The 22774-nt window shown below is 35.0% G+C and overlaps 1 protein-coding gene and 1 pseudogene across 2 annotated transcripts in view; one reads left to right on the top strand and one right to left on the bottom strand.

Annotated features, from left to right (window-relative positions):
* Nucleotides 1-10829, top strand: part of LOC5564855 (RB1-inducible coiled-coil protein 1) — an 85189-nt gene extending 74360 nt beyond the window's left edge. Inside the window, exon 16 of one of the 2 annotated variants that reach the window (XM_021845257.1) lies at nucleotides 10332-10829. In XM_021845257.1, coding sequence (XP_021700949.1) covers nucleotides 10332-10339 — 8 coding nt within the window. In that variant the 3' untranslated portion in view covers nucleotides 10340-10829. The remainder of the gene's footprint in view (nucleotides 1-10331) is intronic. The other variant, XM_021845260.1, reaches the window with a different exon arrangement.
* Nucleotides 10830-21155: 10326 nt separating this feature from the next.
* On the bottom strand, nucleotides 21156-21681 carry LOC5564819 (annotated as a pseudogene).
* Between the last annotated feature and the right edge of the window lie 1093 nt (nucleotides 21682-22774).

Genomic DNA, 22774 nt, shown 5'->3' on the forward strand with positions numbered 1-22774 from the left:
TTTTATTTATGTGGTGAAATTAACGGCGAAATTGTTATTGACACAAAAACGAAAGAAAATTTTAAAATTACTCTAGAGTTTCTGTTGAAGCTCCTAGAAAAGTTTCTCAAGAAAAATTGGTAAAAATAATGGAAAAATTTGTGAAGGAATCCGCTTTCGGAAATTATGGATCATGTTCCTTGGTCGAATTTGTGGCTAAATTAAACTGGTAGAATTCCTTATGATTTTTTACAGAGAAAACCTTGAAGGAATGAAAGTGGTCCAAAAACACGGTTGCGTTCGAAAGTTCTTTCTTTGAAGAATCCCTCGAGAAATTTCTTGGAGAATCTCTGGAGGTTTTCCAGAAGGAATACTTGGAGGTTTTTTGAGAGCTCCATCTGAACCGGTCCCAAAACTGCGGTTGTGGTCAAATGTTTTAATTATTCCGCGATTCTCAATAATCAGTTTTTGATTTTTATATGAGTTGGAAATCTTCGACGAAGATTCAGATGATAAATGAGCACCGATGAAGTTTTTCCGATTGGATATAAATCAATAATCAATTACTGAGTCGTCCAATTTGGAAGTGGTCTTCGGCAAAGTTGTAGCTGACGAATGTATCTAACATAAAGTGACCAGACGTCCCGGATTATCTGGGACAGAGCAATTTTTAACTTGACAGTACAGTGTCAATACTTTTTATTTCAACTAACTTAATATGAAGTACATGTCCTAGATTAAATATGAATGTAAATTACACATCAAACATAGGCAGCGCTTAATTGGGGATGAGATCTGACAAGCGTTCCGGATTATTTCCGGGACACATCTGGTCGCATTAATCTAACAGTATCAGCATAGCTCTAACCCTCAAGAGTACATGGGCAAACATTATGACCGATTGAATGAATTACATGCTTTTCATATAGTAATTCCCTTACAAACTTTGAAGGGCTTGTGCAGTCTCAGTTTTCATCCAAATGAGCTCAAATTTTGGGAGGTTACTCAAAAATTGGTTGAAGGGCCCATCTAGCGAATAAGGAGTTGTGGGTTCGATCCCCACCGGAGTTCGTGGTTTCTTTTCGCAGTTTCAATTTCAATTTGTACATTTGACACGTGGTCGTCGTGTACATGTAAACCTCAAAAGCTTACAAAAGCAAAATTCTTTAGACTGGAATTGCCTAGTGATCCTTTATAAGAGAGATTCGCGGAAGCTGATATTTCTGTCAAAGTGTGAGCCAATCCAGCAGCTAGAACTGCCAAAGCGTCTTTGGAGTGATGTAATCCACTTGAAATTATTTCGGTAAAATTTGTTTTACATAGAGAAAAATATATGAAATATTTTTCTTTTTTAGTATTTTGGTTATGCGATATTTAGTTGTTGTTTTTTTTCTGCTGTTTATTAGTTTAGAAATGTAGCTCAAAGATCTACAACGAAACAAAATACACTTTTCCGCAATGAGGAAGTCATGTTTGTGTTACAATGTTATTCTCGAAGCCGAGCAAACTCAGCACTGCTGGTCTGTTGCCAACTCATTCCATTTTACTTCCGCTTATCTCTCATACAAAGGATCACTAGAATTGCCTTGAGCTTGACAGTTTTAACTGTGTATTTTAAAAATATGGCCTAATTTATAACAAAACTTTTTAATAATTTTCAACCTGGCTAAATTTTCTTTAGATGGATGAAAGAAATTTAACCTGGTGTGGAAAAGTCCAATAAAATCGATAATAGTTTTTTTTTATTCCAGCAATAAGGCTGATACAAATATTAATTTTCATTTATATGGTACCGTGGGGTAAGTGGATACAGAAAAATCAATGGTTAACTTCATTGTTATGTACAGCTAACGTGAATAATGTAACTCAAACTTTTTTCTGTGGATAACAAATTAGGGACTATTATACTTCAAATCGTCATTTATTTCGATTTTTCTGATTGTTATGTATTGAGTATGGGAGACTTAAAAATTTTCGCCAAATGATCCACTTGCCCCACCATGGTGGGGTAAGTGGATCACCATTAAAAAAATCTGTTCTCGAAACAAATGTAGTGTGATTATGTTTAATAAGAATGATATTACCCTCGTTCTTGTTATTAGTGCTAGTAATGTTACATTTTAATACTTTAAAATTAAAAAGTATATTTATTTAATCAAGATATAATAAAAAGTATGTATGTACTAGTTCATACTAATTTGAACAAAAAAAAACATTGTAACTAGAAAAATTTGGAGAAAATTCATCCATTTATACGCATAAGTTATACAGAAGTATTGTAGGATTATTCCTAACGATATTTTCGAAAAACACTTTTGGTTTAAAATATTAGTTACATTTACTTTTGAATACCAAACTGAAATCCTACTATTTTATTTATGAATATATGTGTATCATCTGTCTAGAACAATTTATATGGTCAAATAAGGTACGATACTATGCTTTCGATAGGAAAATTAGTATATTTTGCTCTTTTACAACTAAGCTTAGATAAACCACGAAAAGTTTCGTGTAAATTTTGAAATTATTATTCTTTTTTATATTTTTTTATACCAGAAAGGTTGAAAAAGCTTTTAGGTGGATTAATTCAAATTTTCTATGGTCAATTTGACAAATTCAAGCTGGGAACGGAACAAAATAAAGGAAAACAACATTGTCGGATATTAAAGCTTATTAAAATTCACGTAAGCAGTCTGCCAATAGATGATAATTATTCTTGATCCACTTACCCCACCCCATTGAAAAGTAGGGGTAAGTGTACCATTAGGGTGGGGCTTATTTCCAAAAATCTTCCGTAGTCTGGATTTACAAAGTGGAAAATAATCATCGGTCCCAAAATAACATCCTGTGAAAAAATGAGAATTTTTGGTGAAGGTTTAGAGGTGGCGCAAAGGGCGTAATTGCAGTTTTCCCATTTTAGTGAACTCTGAAAATTTTTGGTATGCTTTTCAGCTTGTTTTGGTGATTTCAGGACCCTCAAAGGCAAAAAATCACCTCAAAATTGCGATATCTCCACTCCTTTAGATGATATTTGATGAAATATATTTATGCATGCGATTTTTGGCCCTTGAATAGGTTACGCTTACTGATTACTATGAACCCGTATAAGCATATGAATAGCTGAGGAGGATTTCTATGCTAGTAGAATGGAACAAAGAGCAAAGAAGAATGAGAGAAAGAACAAGAACACAGAAGAATGTAAGGTGGGGTGGGTGAAACAGGTGGGAGGGTTTAACTGATTATATTATATTAGATTGAACTGCGGAACCGTGAAAATGTCTCGGTTGGATGTATGAGATGTGATTATATGCAAGTTTAACACTAATTTAGTATTTTAGAATTTCTGTTTAATATAAATCCAGCAATTGCTTTTATAAAATGAAAAAAATACAGAGGAGGGGCTATAGAGGCTCAAAATCCGTACACTTCATACAAATAAAAGGCGTTTTATATGAAGTGGAAGGGTTTAGATTCATTTCTTAGGTGTACGGATTTTGACCTGCACGATATTTCCTTATTAGGTAAATCCATAAACGATTTCTGCTCTCTAGCAACAACAGTTCCTCTTAGAATTCCCACAGGAATTTCTGGATTATGATGCCATTTCAGAAATAAATTTGGGCTTCCAATACTTCACTTTCGCCACAACACCTTCAACATAGCTTCGGACAAACAAATGCAGTTGCAATACATCGTTCTACACCTGTATTTGAAATCGATGTATATACACAACAGCAGAAGGAAAAAGTCGGTAGTCAAAATTCAAATTAGTGCACGAGCTTCTATAGGGTGCAAGAAATAAAGGTTGAAAACCTCTCGAATAAAACCAAATCTCCAGGATGTATATTTTGCAACGATCCCTTTCCATAAATTGCTATCAACATTCAGGAAAAAAAAACAATCAAACGATTATTGAACTAAAGCAGTGAAGTGTATTTATTGACATGCATTTATTTATATCTACCAGGAGAATAATGATGAAACTTCGCATATGGAGTTGATGACATTTTAGCCGTTACTGCAATTTTTCCATAAAGAGTAATCTAAAATCGTATGCATGGGTTGAAAACTAGAGATGGGTCAAAAATTGGTGCTCTTCCCCTACTTGAAGAAAAATTGCTCGAAATATTTCTGAAGTAGAACATATTAAGAACTCAATATTATCATCGTTTTCTACTGGAATTTTTCTACATTGCGTAAAATCGAGATTTTTCAAGATTCCTCAGTTACACTCAAGATATCACCTCCCTCCCCACCTTACATTCTTCTGTGTTCTTGTTCTTTCTCTCATTCTTCTTTGCTCTTTGTTCCATTCTACTAGCATAGGAATCCTCCTCAGCTATTAAAATGCTTATTCGGGTTCATAGTAATCAGTCAGCATAACCTATTCAAGGGCCAAAATTCGCATGCATAAAATATACTACTTCGCGACTTAAAATGGGTGAACCAACGTGCGAAGTTTGATTTTCCACCAATTTCACGGCGTCGCAACTCGATTCTTAATAGTGCGCATAATGCACACGGTGGATGGCATAGATGCGCACTATAGCGAAGTGACTCGCGACACGGCAAAGTTGGTCAAAAATCGAACTTCGCACGTTGGTTCACCCATTTTTAGTCGCGAAGCAGTATATATTTCCTCAATTAGCATCTACAAGAGTGGAGATATCGCAATTTTGAGGTGATTTTTTGCCCTTAAGGGTCCTGAAATCACCAAAACAAGCTGAAAAGCATACCAAAATTTTTCAGACTTCACTAAAATGGGAAAACTGCAATTACGCCCTTTGCGCCACCTCTAAACCTTCACCAAAAATTCTCATTTTTTCACAGGATGTTATTTTGGGACCGATGATTATTTTCCACTTTGTAAATCCTGACTACGGAAGATTTTTGGAAATAAGCCCCACCCTAGTGTACCATGTCCAATATATTTGTATTTATTTACATAAATTACATATTTTTCATTGTGAATCATTCAATTAAAAAAAATAATAGAATTCGATTTAAGACAGAGATACAATGGATTTTTGATTGATGGAAAACAATTTTCAAATTTATTACTTTTTGCAGCTAACAAGTTTGCTTGTGTTAGTGTACGTGTAGTAACAGTTTTGCAATAGTATCAGTGTGGGCGTAAGAATATAACCTAAAAAGAAGCAATGGTGCGAAAACTTTCATCATATTCAAGTATTTATGCTTAACGATCAACGCTCCGTCATCGTAATCATCGTCATCATCGAAACTTCAAATGCAGTTTTTCTGTACAAAACTAAAAATTATTCCATGAAAATGTGTTCACTGTTTTTCAGTTGGAGAATAGAATACAGTGAACAGATTTTCCTGTAAATTTTATTGATTTTGAACGAAAAAACTGCTTTTGAAAATTCCGAAATTAATGACGGATCCTGCCCCCTTAATATTGACAAATGGTCCACTTACCCCACTGATACACTTCCCCCACCGTACCTTACTCTTCTTTGAAAATTTAGAAATCTAAAAGGGGAGAAAAAAAGACCCATTATTTTTTTGATTTTTTGTAAGGTATTTAATATTGTTCAAGCTAAGAAAAATATCGCCCCTCATACCTTCCAAGTTGTCTTGAACATAAAAGAACATTAATATTTGTATTAGCCTTAATTATTTCTATGATTTTGCTTATTTTTTTAAGAAAACTTCAACTCTAAACTACATTTTTCCAATAAAAAACTTGTGTTTTTTAATTTATACATATTCTAAAAAATATTTAATTTACTTCCAAGAATATTGTAGTAAAACTTCTGAAGCCACTCTTTGACATATAATGAGGAATTTTAGTATAATCAAGTTCCACAAGGAGTATCAAAGAATGGCTTCAGAACATTTTCTATAAATCTCTTGAAAATTAATCAAATGATATAGTGACACTTTCAACGTGAATTCCTCCTGGAGGATAATTATTTTTCTATGTCTTATTTCTATCCAAAATAGATTCCGGAATATGTTTCAAAGTTCAAAAGTTTTTTGTTATATCTCCTCTAGAAATCATTAATTCAGTCAAATCTGAGATATTTCGCTGCAATTTCTACAAAATATTCCACTGTAAAAGGAATTTAAAATAGTTTTCCCAAAAACTTTACTTTCAAAATTCTTCGGCGAGTTTATCTCAAGTTTTTCCGAAATATTTCCAAAATATTGCGTCAACAATTTTCTTTATTTTTTTTCTGGAATCTTCAGAGGTAATTTGTTGAAAAAAAAAACCGGAATAAATTTGTTTCCAAAGGTAACATAGCGGTAAAGGGAACTTTGGAGAAACATTTAGCAAAATAATTGCGAATAATTGGATGTAGCAAGATATTCACAAATAATTTGTAAGGAACTTCCTTGAAACTTTTCTTCGGAAATAGTTTTATTCAATTATTGGCATAGCCCATATTTCTAAGATTTCTTTCTCAATTCCATGGCGGAATTTGTTTATGCTTTCTTGCAGAGCTATTATTAAGGAACAGCTTTTCGTATTCATTAGAGGTTTTAATTATCCTAAATCATTCACATTATAAACATTATAAATAATCACTTATCTTTCGTTGTTTCGACACTATTTTGAGGAATCTCATACAAAAATCTTTTCATGCTCTAAAAATAAATACTTTAAAGAATCTAAAGAAAATGGTAAATTCTAGGATTTTTTGAAAAATTGCAAGAAATCTTATACGTAAATCCCGATGTTTGAAATTCCATCAGGAACTCCTCAGCAAATTTCCAAAGTAATGCAAAAATTTCCTCTAAGATGTACTTAAAAAAAGGTCAATATTATCGCGTTAATTTTCTACAGTTTCTACCACTATGATAAAAAAATAGTCCCTCCAAAACGCGTTTGTTTGGAATTTCTGCAAGTAGGAAAAAAAATGGTTTCTACGTCAATCTGTTCACCATGAAAATGCAGGCTTCATACAAATCATATCATAAGATGATATATACAAATACCTTTAGTAAAAATTACTTTTCACCGTCGATAATTAACCATTACAAAAGACTAAGAAATAAAACAAGATTTTTTGTAGTAAATCTTACAAAAATCACATAATTCTTTCCGTCAGGTATATCGTAGGGAATTTTATCGAAAAGTTTCTGAAATTTTACGCTGAAGTCTTGAATTTTCAGACATTTCTTTCCGATTTCAATTTAAGCTGAACTTATCTATCAAATTTCTCAAGAAGTTCTTCCAATACTGTTTTTGTGGAATGGTTTGTGATCCTGAAAGAATACCTGATGAAATTTTTGAAAATGTCAGGTGGCAATATGTAGAATATTAGGAGACATCCGTAGAGTAACACCTGGATTATTTAATGCTTTTTTTTTGCTTAAAATCCTCGATATTTTTGATGCGAATTTTTCAAAAGTCCTTGAGGAGGTTCCGTGAGACTTTCTGCAGAATTTGTTGGTGGAATCTGAAGAGAAATTTTAGTTTTATTTAGCCTAAATGGCAAAGTTGGACAAACTGTTGGTGAACCTTTTGAAGAATTTATGGAAATAATACTTGCTTGGTGATATGGAAGACAATTTCGGTGAGACTCCTAGATTTTTGGTACTATTGGATGATATATCAAACTAACAATTGGAATTTATATGTTTTGTGTATGTAGAGGGCTTTTTGGAGCTATGCTTTAAAGAACTTCTGAATTCTCTAAATTATCTGACGGAATTCTTCATGAGATTTTTACAGCAATTAAATAGAGATTCTTCGAAAAAAAAAAATATTTCGGTAAAAGTGGTTTTGCATTGAAAAAAAAAAAGAATATTTGCTATTTCAAATTTTTGTTAATGCGATGTTGAGTTGTTGTTTATTTTTTGCTGTATATTAGTTTTGAAATCAAGACGAGGACAACTTAAAATTAGTTAAAACGTCTCAAATAAAGACAATTTACTAACAAACTAGTTTTGAAATGTAGCTCACACATCTATAACTAAACAAAATACAGCAATGAGGAGAAAGTCATGTCTGTTTTACAATATTATTTGTGATATTGACCAAAATCGTCACTGCTGGTCTGTTGAGGCTGTGAACCGTTTCACTAGATTGTTTAACTTTTAGTTAAAGTTTGACAGCTCGATAGTTATTTCCCCTCCGGTTAGAAATGACCCCGCTTTGGAGCATGGTTAAACTTCACATTTCGAAAGTTATTTTCTGCTCCCGTGAATTTGAGAATAACTAACCATCTGTCAACTTAGTTCTGAATAACTACTCGACTGTCAAAGCTCGAATGGGTCGACCACGACGTACAATTTAACCATTTGAGGGGAAAATAACTACCGAAATGTTACATTTTAACTAATAGTTAAACGAACTGGTGAAACGGTTCACAGCCTGACAAATCATTGAACTTTTCTTCCACTGATCTCTCGTATGGAGGATCCCTAATAAAAAGGTTCATGGCTGTTTGCTTCGTAAATCTTTAAATGATGGCACTAAGGCACATATCTGTATCTCCCTCTTCTCATCCCCCGTTCTTTGATGGTTTTCATGTAGGGATTAGAAGCTTATTTGAGGGATTCGAACTTCTTCTTTTCCTTGGAATTACGTTCCCATTGGAACAGAGCCTGCTTCTCAGCTAAGTGTTCAATGAGAACTTCCTCAATTATTAACTGAAAGCATTCTTTGCCAAAGTTGCCATTTTCGCGACCGAGAATTGAACCTAGACACCTTCATTTGATTTGAGTAATTTGTGTTAAAACGATGCATCTTTATCAATTCTATCTTGGTGAAGGTGGACGTGAATGCATTGTGATTGTTTGCCTTATTGTTGGAACCAATCAGCTAAAATTCCAAATGAGAGGTCCAACCGTATAGGGGTGTAAGTGACGTAGTGGTCGGTTTTGAGTTAAGTTTACTGAAAATTTTTACTGTTTTCAAGCTCTTCAAGGGTATTTTCACGTAATTTTGTCATCCAACAGAAAAATAACATAAGTCATTAAATATTGGCTTCATTTTTTGACTCTCATACAATCATACAAGTCTATTTTCTCAGAACTAGGTGTATGTCACTTACACCAATTCGCTTCTACCCACTTTAAATGTTACGGGTAGATCTCAATTCTCGCGGCTTTCCATGTACAGGGTGGTTCGAAATCATAAAATTTTGAAAAAACCAATCTCCCATACTTTTCTTACCATCCGTATGATAAAAATAGTGTTCTGGTAAAATTTTTCAACTTTTTCGGTACTGATTTAAAAGTGGCCCAAAGACAATGTAAGCTTATACTAGAAATTAATATGGAATTTTTTGAAAAAATATTATATACGTGTTAGTACTGTAATGTAAGTGTAAACTTATCACTCCATAGTGAAATTCATTATTCAAACCTTAATAAAGGAAGTTACTGAATAAATAAATTCTTTTTAAGCTGATTTGTTTAGGATTTTGGCAGAAGTTTGCAGGGCTATAATCTCATATCTGATAGCTTAATAATAGCAAACAATTTGGTGGAATATCTTTTAATTAATCTTAAATTAATCTTATTCTTAATACGAATGCGAAAAGGGCAACTAAGGCAAAGAAAGCTCTTAGTTAAATAACTGTGGAAGTGCACATAAGAACACTAAGCTGAGTATCCGGCTCTGTCCCAGTGGGGACGTTAACGCCAAGAAGAAGAACCATAAGTTTTAATACAATACTAATGTGTTAGGAATATTTGTCAAAATTTGTCCATAGTAATTTCCATATAAATCTTCATTGTCTTTGAGCCACCTTAAGGTGAATGTGCATCGAAGCCAAACCTTGAATTTTCAAGAGCATTAATCTAGAGAATCAAACCGCCATTCCGCTGAAAATTTAATCGATTGATCACTTGCTGGTAATGACCAATCGATTGAATTTTCAACGCCAACGGTTGTCTAGTTCTCTAGATTTGTGCTCTTGAAAATTCAAGGTTTGGCTTCGTTGCATCTTCACCTTAAATCATTACCAGAGAAACTGAAAAATTTCAGAGAACACTATTTTTATCAAAAGGATTGGTAAGAAAGTTATGGGATAATTGGATTTTCATTTTTTTTAATTTTGAACCTAATGTACACGGTACCAATTACCGTCCCATATGTATTGTTGCCTAGCTTAGTGTTTAAGTTTGTGTTGCTTCAAATACCTACAACTAAATGCACCCCAGAGACTGCGTTGAAAAGTCTTATGGAAAAGTGTTTTTGTGTTTATAGCTTGATACAGAAATCATTGATTTTTCTAATTCGATGTGTGCGAAATTCATTTGAAACCATTACATTTACTTCATTGCACTAAAGCATCACTATAACACTTGATTAAAGTTGTATTGTTGACAATTATAGCATCGCTAAATTTAATAATGAAATCAATTCGTTTCAGCTCACTGAAATTATTTCTAGGGACTTTCGATTTTAGTTTGACGCGCATTTGTTTTCAACATCAAAGCCCACCTGTATATCGATGACAACAAACAGAACGCAGGTTTGAAAAAAAATCGAAATATGTATAAAAATACGATCATTGGCACTTCGTGATAATCAACTATATCGTAAAAGCTACGTGTAGCAATTAGACTTTAGTCTTTTAGGCTTGAACATGAACTGATTAACATTGACTAGAAAGAAAAAAAAAACTAAACTTGAATATCTACATCAAACATCATCTTTAATCTTAAAATTCTAAAACAAAAGTGTCCTGCAATTGAATTGCAACACTCTATTTACATATTATTTTTATATTATAAAAAAACACTTTATATTATAACAAAACTGCGATCGAACGGAATGAATGGAAGTATGCAAATATGTATGCATAAACATAAAATTGAAAACGATTTCAAACAATAACATGGGTCATTTTATTAAACGTAGCAAACCCGTTCACAAAAAAAAAGAGATCAAAAAGTCAATTTTTTTTTCTTCTAAAGTGGCAAATTCGGGTGTTGAATTTCATCATTTTCAAAAAGTTAAGTCAGACATGGCCATAGAGAATCATTTGAAAGATATTGGCCATCAAGATGACAGGTCCAGTGACTAAGTTGTGAAGCAGGCTTTTTTTTGTATGAGGAAAACTATCTGAGGGATTCTTCTTCTTCTGGCGTTACGTCCCCACTGGGACAGAGCCTGCTTCTCAGCTTAGTGTTCTTATGAGCACTTCCACAGTTATTAACTGAGAGCTTACTATGCCAATGACCATTTTTGCATGTGTATATCGTGTGGCAGGTACGAAGATACTCTATGCCCTGGGAAGTCGAGAAAATTTCCAACCCGAAAAAGATCCTCGACCGGTGGGATTCGAACCCACGACCCTCAGCTTGGTCTTGCTGAATAGCTGCGCGTTTACCGCTACGGCTATCTGGGCCCTGATCAGGGGCCCTGAGGGATTATTGCCAACTATAACTAAGTGCAAGGGTATTAGAAAAAAAATAAAATTGACCATACCTGGGCCGGTTCGAAAGAGGTCTCATAAATAACCGAACCCAAAGACGAAAAACTACACATCCAGTCGATTCTATTCGAGCTAAAACGAAGGCAATCTGTCATTCAAGAATAGCAGAAATGACCGAAATTTGCACTTTTTGTTTAATTTGCTGGGCGGTTACGGGTTAATCCCGCTACTGCCGCAAGTCAGCCCTACATGTATAGAGTAATCGTAGCAAAAATGTAATGAGAAGTTCACCAAGCTCTTATTATAATACAAACATAAATAAAACTGTGATTGGAAATTGTTTTCAAATGTTTACAAAATAATTTAAATTGCATTATTTTTTGTGCGGCTTTCGAGTACATCTTTAAGTTTACTTTGACGTTATTAATTGGTGGCACAAAATTGAAAAACAAATTCTCATAACAAAAATGGAAAAAAACGGACTTCATACAAATCGTCCAACGAATTTCAAATGAATTGTGAAAAGCCCAAACGTAGGCAATTTGTCACGTAGTGTAACGAAGAAGTGATATCGTCCCATGAACATATAAATATTGGGATTACTGAAAGCGCTTAGTTGTTTTGTGCATGTAGTGAATGAAAAAAGCCTTTGTAAATGTGAACTAAAGATAAAAATAGCGCTGATCAAATATTGAAAATGATAGAAAATTCCACGTTAGTATAACGTTGAATTGTGAACACAATATGGTTCAATTGTGGACCACTTATAACAAAGAGGCAAAAGAAATCGCTTACAAATAAGAATGAGTACTAATCACATATTAAAGTTAAAAGATCTTCAACTATTGTAAACTATGAACGAGACATTATTGCAAAGCGATAAAAAGCGAGACGTTGTAAAAATAAAACAAAATCAGAAAGTTAGAATAAATACGTAAATTATTGCGTATTGCAATTTTGAACGAATTGAATGTGTTTAGATTTATGGAAAGAAAATCCCTGGTGTCAGATGAGTATGATGCTGTATCTACTAATAAAAAGCCTTGAGGCACTAATGAACTTATTACATCAGTCATCGTGTTTAAAGCTTCTTTATATTCTAGACTCTAAAATACTCTGGAATGCGGATAACGAATCTAAAGATTCTTCAGAAACAATAAAGAAAAGCTTTCAGTACACCCAGAAGGCCTCCGTGGATTCCAAATATGATGTGCAGCAGTTTGAGTATCGTACGCCATTCAATCTATTTTACATACACAGGTATCGACCGTGATAATTATATATAATTTATGTACCGGCATATCGGTCTACTTTGCTCGGAGTAAGAGGGAGCATGGAGAAGAAAGCAATGAATACTACACAGCTAAAAATATGTTGTAAATTTAAGTTTATTTTCATGCACATATTTGGAGCATCAAAATAAACCTAAATTTCAACGACCAATCCATTATTTTTCAATCAAATTCACTTTAAATTTACACGATCATGTAATATTCAACCATTTTTAGTTGAAAATTATATGTATATTCATTTAAATTCACATGATGCTGTAAAAACACACCAATTTGATTTATTTTTACAGTAGACTTCAGTTTACATTACATTGAAAATTAAATATTTTTTTCTGTGTAGATGGATAGGTACCGTAAGGGAACCGCGAGAAATATTGGATTAGATGTTAAAGAGGGCATACCATACGAAATAGTATTACTTGAAACGTCCTCCCTTATGGTTAACGCCCCCTATGGGAACGGCTTGGCGTGTTTTTCGAATAACACTACCAAGACAGCCAAGACGGGCTTCCTTCTCATATACCTCGTTTAATCTGTCCCGAAGTGTGGGAGAGATTGTGAGTCTACGAACTTGCTGCTGACTCATTTTATTTATATTCATCACCGGAATAGCTTCACTATTAAAATCGACTAAATTATCCGCGATATCTTCACTTTCTAGGCTATGCGCCATTTGTGTCTTTTCACTGCAATTGCACTTTTCTTCTAATAAATTGACGACGAAACGATTACTTTTGAGATCGGCCAATCTTTTCATTATCCTAAAAACTGAAAGTGTATTGAGATATGGAAAAATGTATGGAAATTCAATGAAACGTAAATAAAAATGGGAAAAAGTACTTAAAATACTAGTAAAATTCATACATTTTCCACTAAATTCAATTCATTAAAACATATTCACATATTTACAACTCCTTGCCAAAACTCCAAAAATGCAAGGCCTAATTCAAATTTCTGTATATATTCCATTTAAGAAATTCAATACAAATTCAAAAGGTTTAATTCAAAGAAAACTATTCTATGTTTACGAAAGGCATCCTCCATTGCACATGAAAATTCAAAACCTGCTTTATTATAAGCGAATGACTCGATGATCGAAAAACTTCGTCAAGGGGGTTATCCACTGTACAGCTGCATTTACGTTATGCGACATTTGTCACCTCCTCGCAAGAAGGACGCATGAGATGGAGACAAAGATGGTAGAAAGGAGAAGCAGGGACATTGGTTCCTAAACTCATGAAACAATCAGCCTTACTGACCGACATTCTCCATATAAAATGTCTTTGGTGGCGATTTTGTTTTACGTCAATTTATCAAAAAACTAAAATGTGGGCTACACACAGCTAAGTGATAAGGAGCTACCCTGAAAAAAAATCATACAAATCGGTTAAGTATTCTAGGAGGGTTGGGTGACAAAACGTCGAAAAAATAAAACGTGACAACATGTCGGAAACTAAAAATGCGAGTATATCTGACAAATGTCAACCTATATGATTAATAAGGAATACAAAGATAACCGATAAAAGTGTAACATAAAATCGTAATACTAAACAATTAAAAAAGGTCAGACATTGCAAAATATTTTGTTTTCCATTGTGATCACCGAATAACGTAATTTTTAACTAGTCTTCACACTTAAATTATTTTACGGATTCCTGTAAAATCTCAACAGCTGAACAGTTCGGTGAAATAAATTAACGGAGTACGGTAAATTTTTACAGTATTCCGTGAAAAATCACCGGAATCCGTAAAATTTCGACGGAATTACGGTGTTTTATTTCACCGAACTGTTCAGCTGTTGAGATTACGGTGAAATTCACCGTAAGAGCTCAGTGTGTTGGAGGTGGTAATAAAAAATCGAATTGAAAATGTTCAAATTTGTCTTATTTTTTTATATTAAACTTCAGGTTATAAAAAAATATTAGTCTCTTATTAAAGTACTAGCACCGTGTGGGTTCTCATGGTTAGAACGGGAGTCAGAAAACTAATCCATGACTATCCAGTGCCTATTCATAACGTATTCTTGAAGCCTGCCACATTGTTTTCATTATTCTGGTTTTAGTTTACTGTAAAAATCAAAGACCAAAGACACCCTTACGACCCAATGTCACCCCGCACGACGGTAGTTTTAGTCAAACTTTTAAAGGGTGAGGGGGATACAAGGGTCGAGTTTTGAAACAAAACTATAAGTGTTATTATTTATTTATTTATTTATTTCTTATAGATCGTTGTAGAGTAAGGCAAATTCCTTTTAAATTACCACAACCGGTTTTGATCGATTAATTCAAACAATCTTATTTACTAAAAAAAATCATAATCTATTTAATTTTGCTGAATCTCCCTATTATAGAAGGCAATGCAATCTCGCCGAAATCCAAGCAATGTAGAATTTTGTTTAATCTGTGTTGGTAGCATGTTCCAAATAGCTATTCCCCTCACAAACAAAGTGTTTCCATAATGCGATGTATTGTAACGTGGAATAATCAATTTTCTGGCTCTGGAACTACGAAATAGCTGCAATTTCTCATACAGGTAATTGGGAGACGAAAAATTTATTATTTTGAAAACTGTTAGAACTGTACGCATTTTCAAGAAGTCTTTTAGTGAGCATCCAAGCAGCTGGTTTTGTAAGTGTCTAACACTAGAAAAACGTGAAAGATTGAAGACGTACCTGACATAGCTATTAAGAGCAACCCGTAAACGATCGATGGATCTTGCAGAAGCGTTTAGTAAAAATTCCGCTCCATAAATGAAATGAGGCAAGACAAGAGATTTAAAGAGTTTCAGCTTAATATCCCTACTTAGCATGCTTGAAGACAATTTTAATTGACGTAAGCTACCATAAACTTTACTACAAGTGTGATTAACCTGACTATCCCATTCAAGATCACTTGTTAAGACAAATCCTAAGTTAACTACCCTATCGACATAATCAATTAAGTCTCCACCAAGAAAAATGAAAGGCTTTGGATCACTTAGTCGCTTGCGAGTAATACAGATTGCTTTTGTTTTTCCAACATTTATGGGAAGCAAATTATTATTGGACCAATCCAAAATTCGTTGAAGATCAGCATTTATCATTTGAACTAATTCATTTATATGCAAGCTTGAAGAGCAAATGTATAGCTGTACATCATCAGCAAACATGTGTATCTGACAATGCTGAATTACTGATGGCAAATCATTTATGTATAGTGAAAACAGCAAGGGCCCCAGAACTGACCCTTGTGGAACTCCACTAACTATATTTATGGACTGGGACAAAATTCCATCTATTGACACACATTGCGTCCGGTTTGTTAAGTAAGATTGAATTAAATTGATGGCACTTCTCGAAAAACTAAAGTTATTAGAAAGTTTACGCAATAGTTTGTTGTGGGATACCCGATCAAATGCTTTTGAGAAATCTATCAATAACAGAAGAGCAATTCCTTTTTTATCAATCTCCTTATGGATGTCATCATGGATTTTTAGAAAAGCAGTAGTAGTATTATGACCTGATCTGAATCCGGATTGAAAATCACTTAGCAAGCCATTATTTTGAATGAAGTACCGTTTTGACTCATATTCCGAACACTTAAGGCCAGCAGTGACTTCAAATGTATCTGGCAGGCATAAATTAACTGATATTTGTAAAAGTTTTAATTTCTTCGGAAAGCCTAACTGTTAGCTGTGTAGCGTGCTGATAAAAATGTTTATTTGAACTTGTTCAGTATTGTGTTAACGTAAAAGTATGGAACAACATTTTGATTCAAATGCCGAACACTGCGTTCATTCTGTCTCGTATTCCGAACACCTTGATTCAAATTCCGAACAGCACGAATAAAGCGTATTCAAATGAATAATTTCGCAAATAAATTTATTCAAGCTAGTTCTACTGGTCTTGAACTAAAGAATCATCAATACTCCCGAGGTATAAAATACATTTAAAGACGTTAAAACTCAATTGCAATCGACTGTCATTTCCTGGTTATTTGATGACATATTTCAGCGAAACATTTCAACCGAATCGCCATACAAAAACGGAGTGTTCGGAATATGAGTCTGTTCGGAATTTGAGACAAAACGGTATAAAATTTGTTGTTTCAAAAGCTTTTCAAAAACTTTTGAAAGAGCAGACAAAATGCTTATAGGGCGTAAATTAGACAAATCTGAATTGTGTGGCTTTTTTCTAATCGGTATAACTTTTACAATTTTCCATGAGTTCGGAAATTTTTCGGAATCAATACACAAATTGAATACATAACAAAAAATGGGCGCCATCATTGGGAATACTATTTTTAAAAAGCGTAATGGTATTTCGTCCAGTCCAACTGCATCTGATTTTATTGAATGCATTGTAAGCCAAATCTGATCTGCTGTGACATTAGAAAACGTAAAACCATTTGCATTGAGAGGAGGTACAGGAAGCGATGATTCACTATTTGTGAAATTTGCTCCAAAAGAGGCATTGATTTCATCAGCAGAATTATTGAACTGATTATTACCTAGAGCGGAATTCGAAACCCCAATAGTTTTCAATTTTTTCCATAGAGTTTTGCTAGAACTGGTATTATTTATTGTCTCACACGTGTAGTTTTTCTTCGCAATGTTTATTAAATTTGTAACTTTGTTTCGCAATCTCTTGTACTGATTCAATGTCTCCGTCGATTTATGGCTTTTCCACGATTGATATGCGATATCTCTTTCAATTATAGCAATCAAAATACTATTATTTAACCATGGGTTAGTTTTTGGTTTAGAAACGCTAACCGGAACACAGTGATCGAGCAATTTTAAGAGGCATAGGTTCAAAAAATCTAAAGCTATATTTGGATCGGTCATGCTATACAAAAGTGACCAATCAATTGATTCTACTGCTGTTTCAAGTATCGAATAATCAATTCTATTGAAATCTCTGTAGGTACGGGTAACCATATCACTCTCATTACGCGAGATATTCAATGACCCAAAAATTATGTCATGTCTGGAAAAACCTGGTGATGAAACTTGGTTGAACTTAAGTACAAAATCTGGACTACTAGTAAACATAAGATCAATAAGAGAATAACCTGCAGAATAGTAATGAGTTGGTTCAACACTAACACAATTTAGACCAAAGATATCCACAACACTATTCAATTTAGCCGCCAAGGTGCTGTTTGTTCTTATATCAATATTGAAATCGCCAAGAATTAACGTTTGAGAGTAATTCACAAATGATTCCTGAAGCCTTTCATAAATGATTTCGGAGCAATCATTTCTTGGTGGATTATAAACAGTACCTAATAAAAACTTTTCATTGCCATAAGAAACTTCTAGAAAAATATATTCAACACGGTTAAAGTTATCAATCAATGTTGTGAATTCAGATCTAGATAGCATTTTACACTTCAAATAATTTCTGAAGTATACACAAACACCTCCTCCTTGACTATAAACACGATCATTTCTAATCAAATTATAACCATCAATTGCAATTACTTCGTCAGAAATAGTATTATTGAAACTACAAATGAACTTTAACACTTCACATTTTGCAAAAAAAAAAAAAAAAAATAAATACTAAAATCACTAAGGTGAGCAAATACAGTCACCCCACAGTGATGGATAGCACACAGATATGGATCAAAGTTGGATTAAAATGCAAATATCTCATCAAATAGAGCTGCAATTACGCAGAACGCATTTTATCTACGTGAACCATATATCTATACAGCATCGTAATCAATTATAATATGCTTAAGCATATTTTTTCCGTTCGTAGGAAATAAAATGTCAACCGTATTCCCAGAAGCGTTGATTCATAACTGTGGGGCATTGAAAACCATACCACAGTTATGAATCAAGGATAAGACGATTCCGAAACAAACGCCCAAACGTATGCTTTCACTAGCACACCATTCGTTTACCCCGCAGATAATTTGCTGTTATAGTGTTTTGATCCATAATATGAGTCGATTTGATCCATAATACGGATCCTCCTCTCCCGCTGATCCACATCTGTGGGGTGGACATCGTTTGAAGTTTCTATCGAAATCGACACTTTTTGGTAAATTACTGTGGGTTTTGGGATGTATTCTGAAAAACAACTATATTCTGCAGTGCCAGGGAGGTAACTTTGTTCTGTAAAGCGTCATAATGTTTTTTAATCATATTTTGTTCTGACAAATGACCCTTAGTAGATCCATAACTGTGGGGTGACTGTACCTTTAAACTCTAATAAGTGTATTTCTAATAAAGGTATTTGCTCACCTTAGTGATTTTAGTATTTTATTTTTTTTTTGCAAAAAGTGAAGTGTTAAAGCACAGAGAACAGACATGGAGGCTCGAACGAAATTCCATCAAAATCATGTGTAAAGGTTAGAGTCAATCATCAGCGCCGCCAACGCAGGCAGCGCGACATACAAACTCGTTTTGACCACACGATGGCACTGGCGAACGTCAACATACATTGGCACACAAAGCAACGCTAGCGACAAGTGGCAATTTCTGATTGTGACACTAGCGCCAAAGTGTAAAAAGCGGCAAAATTGAAGCTCCTATATTCTGATGACAGCGCCGCGTAACAGGAGCATAACGACATACTTTGAAATGACCAGTACAAAGCTTTACCACAGAGAACAGACGTTTATCTTGAACCGTCAGCGTGTGTAAAGCTTTGTACTGGTCATTTCAAAGTATGTCGTTATGCTCCTGTTACGCGGCGCTGTCATCAGAATATAGGAGCTTCAATTTTGCCGCTTTTTACACTTTGGCGCTAGTGTCACAATCAGAAATTGCCACTTGTCGCTAGCGTTGCTTTGTGTGCCAATGTATGTTGACGTTCGCCAGTGCCATCGTGTGGTCAAAACGAGTTTGTATGTCGCGCTGCCTGCGTTGGCGGCGCTGATGATTGACTCTAACCTTTACACATGATTTTGATGGAATTTCGTTCGAGCCTCCATGTCTGTTCTCTGTGGCTTTACACACGCTGACGGTTCAAGATAAACGTCTGTTCTCTGTGGTTAAAGTTCATTTGTAGTTTTAAACATACTCTAATAATCCCTCCCAAAGTTTAATATAAAAAAGTGTAGTATTATTGAGCCAAGTCTCAGAGATACAAATTATATCAAGTTTACTATCTAACACAGTATTTTTCAGTTCATTAAATTTACTTAAGTGACGTGCACATAAGCTTTGAACATTCAAATGACAAATGTTCAACTTATCTGTCAGTAAAGCACAATTCATAACAATTCGAGGAATATTAGAGGAAACACTTGAATTTGCAGGAGCAGCTACTCTATCATCCAACATCTAAAACAATCATGAAACCAGGATTGAAGCGAGAAAACAACACCCTTCCCAAAGGAGAATCAGCAAAATTGTAAAACATTGAGCGAGGAATTAAACTACAATTACTATCATGATTACTTATTATTATCAATGGTTTTAGTTGAATAAACAGGATGCAGCAGAAATAAATCGCCAGAACAGTCATTGGCCAGAAGATGTATTATCAGCAACAACAGCAACAGATCAGCAACAACAGCAGCAGCAACAGTTTTTGAAGCAACAGCAGCATGACTTTTAGGAGGGAAGAATACATGGAGCATAATCAGGAGAGGTTTCAAAGGAGTACAGTGAAAGGAGTAGAAAAAACTTGAACGGTAGGGTTCTATTTATTTACTTTCAGGACGGAAGAATTCATGGATGCAACGGGAAAAGATTCATGGAAACTTTAGGTAGGATTAAAAGAATAATTATAAAGGAAAAGGAATTTATAACGGCCCAAGTTGATCCAGGGAGTCGATCATTTGAGGTTCAGCTTTCGCATCGGATTTCACAAACACAGCGCCGTCTTTTGTGTAAACAGAGTGTAACTTGCCAGACTTTTTTAGATTGATCGCTTGGGTTTTGATTTTCCGACCTAACTCCGTTAGATTTTCGTTCAAATACACTCTGCTATTAACGTTGAAACCAATATGCTGCAACGACAGGTTACGAGCTTTCAAGTAACGAATGTAAAACTCGTCTCGTACAAACTTAAACGCAAACTGCAGCGCGATAGGTGGTGTTGATCCAGGTTTGATAGGGATCCGAGCAAGACGTTTAGCAGTACCCAACTAACAATTTTAGCGCTATAAGACAAGATTATTTGCTTAGTGCTGTATAACAGTTGAATTGAAGCAGCGAACGCTGCAAAAATTGAAAGCTGTCAAAAATAGAACTAATAGCGTTAATACAGCTGTATTGCAAACGATTTTCAGCTTTAAATATTAGCTGAATAAACTTCGTCAGTTATCGCTTTTGCTGCTTTCACTAAGCTGTAACACCGTAAAAAGTAGCAACCCAATGTTTTGAAATAAAAGTCCCCATCGGTAATCTGGCTGCTTCTATACAATATGATTAGTTATGCTGCTCAATATATAATTAAGAAGCGCTTTATCGCTAGTTATACAGCGAATATACAGCTGTAATTTTCGAAGAATCAATTCAGGAGCAGTGACCATCATTTAAAATAAAAACTTCCGCTAGATTTTCACATTTTATTTTTCGCGTATGCCAGCATCCGTCTGCCAATCTGTGCCTGATTTTTATCTTCCACAAGGGACCCTCCGGATCTTGCCAAAATTATTCTCCACGGACCGCGCTTTCCTAATAAACTGTGGATAGGTTCCGCTTCTCACTGCCCTGCTTCCAGGGTGCCTTCGTTTAATGGTACTTGTAGTTCCTGTGGTGCTTCCGTTTGCCGCAGTTGATGGCATAGAAGAACACCATTCCGCCGACGATGACCTGGAAGAACGGGACAATTCCCATCCGCTTGGGTTTCCAGTACTTGTGTTGCCATCTCCAAAAGGCACGGCTCACGGCTTCTGCGGCAGCCTTGGGTTCTTGTCACGGTGGCCAAACCAAGCACCCAGTTCGATCAATTTCCCCTGGCTCAAGGGCGTATCCGGCTTGCCGTAGTAACGGACGGGATCTTCGGGTTGTACTCCGCCGGATAATCACCGAAAGCCATCGCGCACTCTTTTCAGCAGCAGTTTCACTTTATCGAAGAAGATTCCGCAAACGGGAGCACAAATCTACACAGCATGTTGGATGTAAACACTGCGTTTGACGTTTCATACCCTTTTACATCCTGATGAAGTGGTGTAAGCGTGGCTATAACATCTTTTACCGTCATTATAGAATATTATATGGACTGTTTTCGATGTAGAACAAAACGGTGTGTTTTCCTTGCCTTCGATACATACTGTGGTGGCAGCAAGAACAACGTCAAGAATTGTGGATGCAGAGATCGTGAGTTCGATTCCAAGCGGTGGCAGATACTATGTGTAGCGTTGGGAACATTGAATTCAGATACTTAAGATTTTTCTGGAAGCTGTGAAACAGCTTGGAAATAATATTTAATCGATAATACAGCAAAGCTGTATAAAAATTATTCAACAGTAGCGAAATAATTGAGAAAGCGCCTTCCAAAGATGTAACACAGCTACATGTCATATAACTGTCGAGTTAGTGCAATGATCGGTATGAATAAGAGCTTGCCAACACAGCTTAAAAATAGCTGAGTAGATTCGCCAGATTTGTTGGTAAAAGGATCGCATAGAAGTTTTTGTTCGTATGTACAGCGCCTTTACTCAGCATGAAGCCGTATGAAGAGGGCTTAGAGAATGTTTACATTTGTACTAAATGTTAGTTGGATAGTGAGAGGCACATTATCTTCGGTATAACCCAATGCAGCAGCAATCATGCTCACAATGCGACTCAAATTTTCACCTGCAACATACGGAACTCCAGAAAGAAGGAGATCGTTGGACCTTTCATCATACATGATTCGTTCACGGTCCAAAGCAACATCGGAACGAATTTCACTGACAGAATCCGATAGCTGCTATACTTCGGAAGTACATTTCATTTTGAAATCCTGAATGTCGGCACGTAGCGTAGATATTTCGTCCTTCAGCTTGCTGGTACTTTGTTCGATGTTTTTATCGGTTTCATCAAACCTAGATTGTAGCCGCGAAAATAGATCATCCAAAGACTCAACTCGTCCATCTCCTCCAGTCGACGACAGAGATGATGTTGACTTCGTTCTTTCCATTGTCTTCACAGACTGAGTGAGTGACTGTTGTTTACCATTCCCCGATCGAGTGTACATATCGCTTGACGGCGGAT

Source organism: Aedes aegypti, chromosome 2 (assembly GCF_002204515.2).
Source record: "Aedes aegypti strain LVP_AGWG chromosome 2, AaegL5.0 Primary Assembly, whole genome shotgun sequence".
In the NCBI taxonomy this organism is placed as follows: Eukaryota; Metazoa; Arthropoda; class Insecta; order Diptera; family Culicidae; genus Aedes; species Aedes aegypti.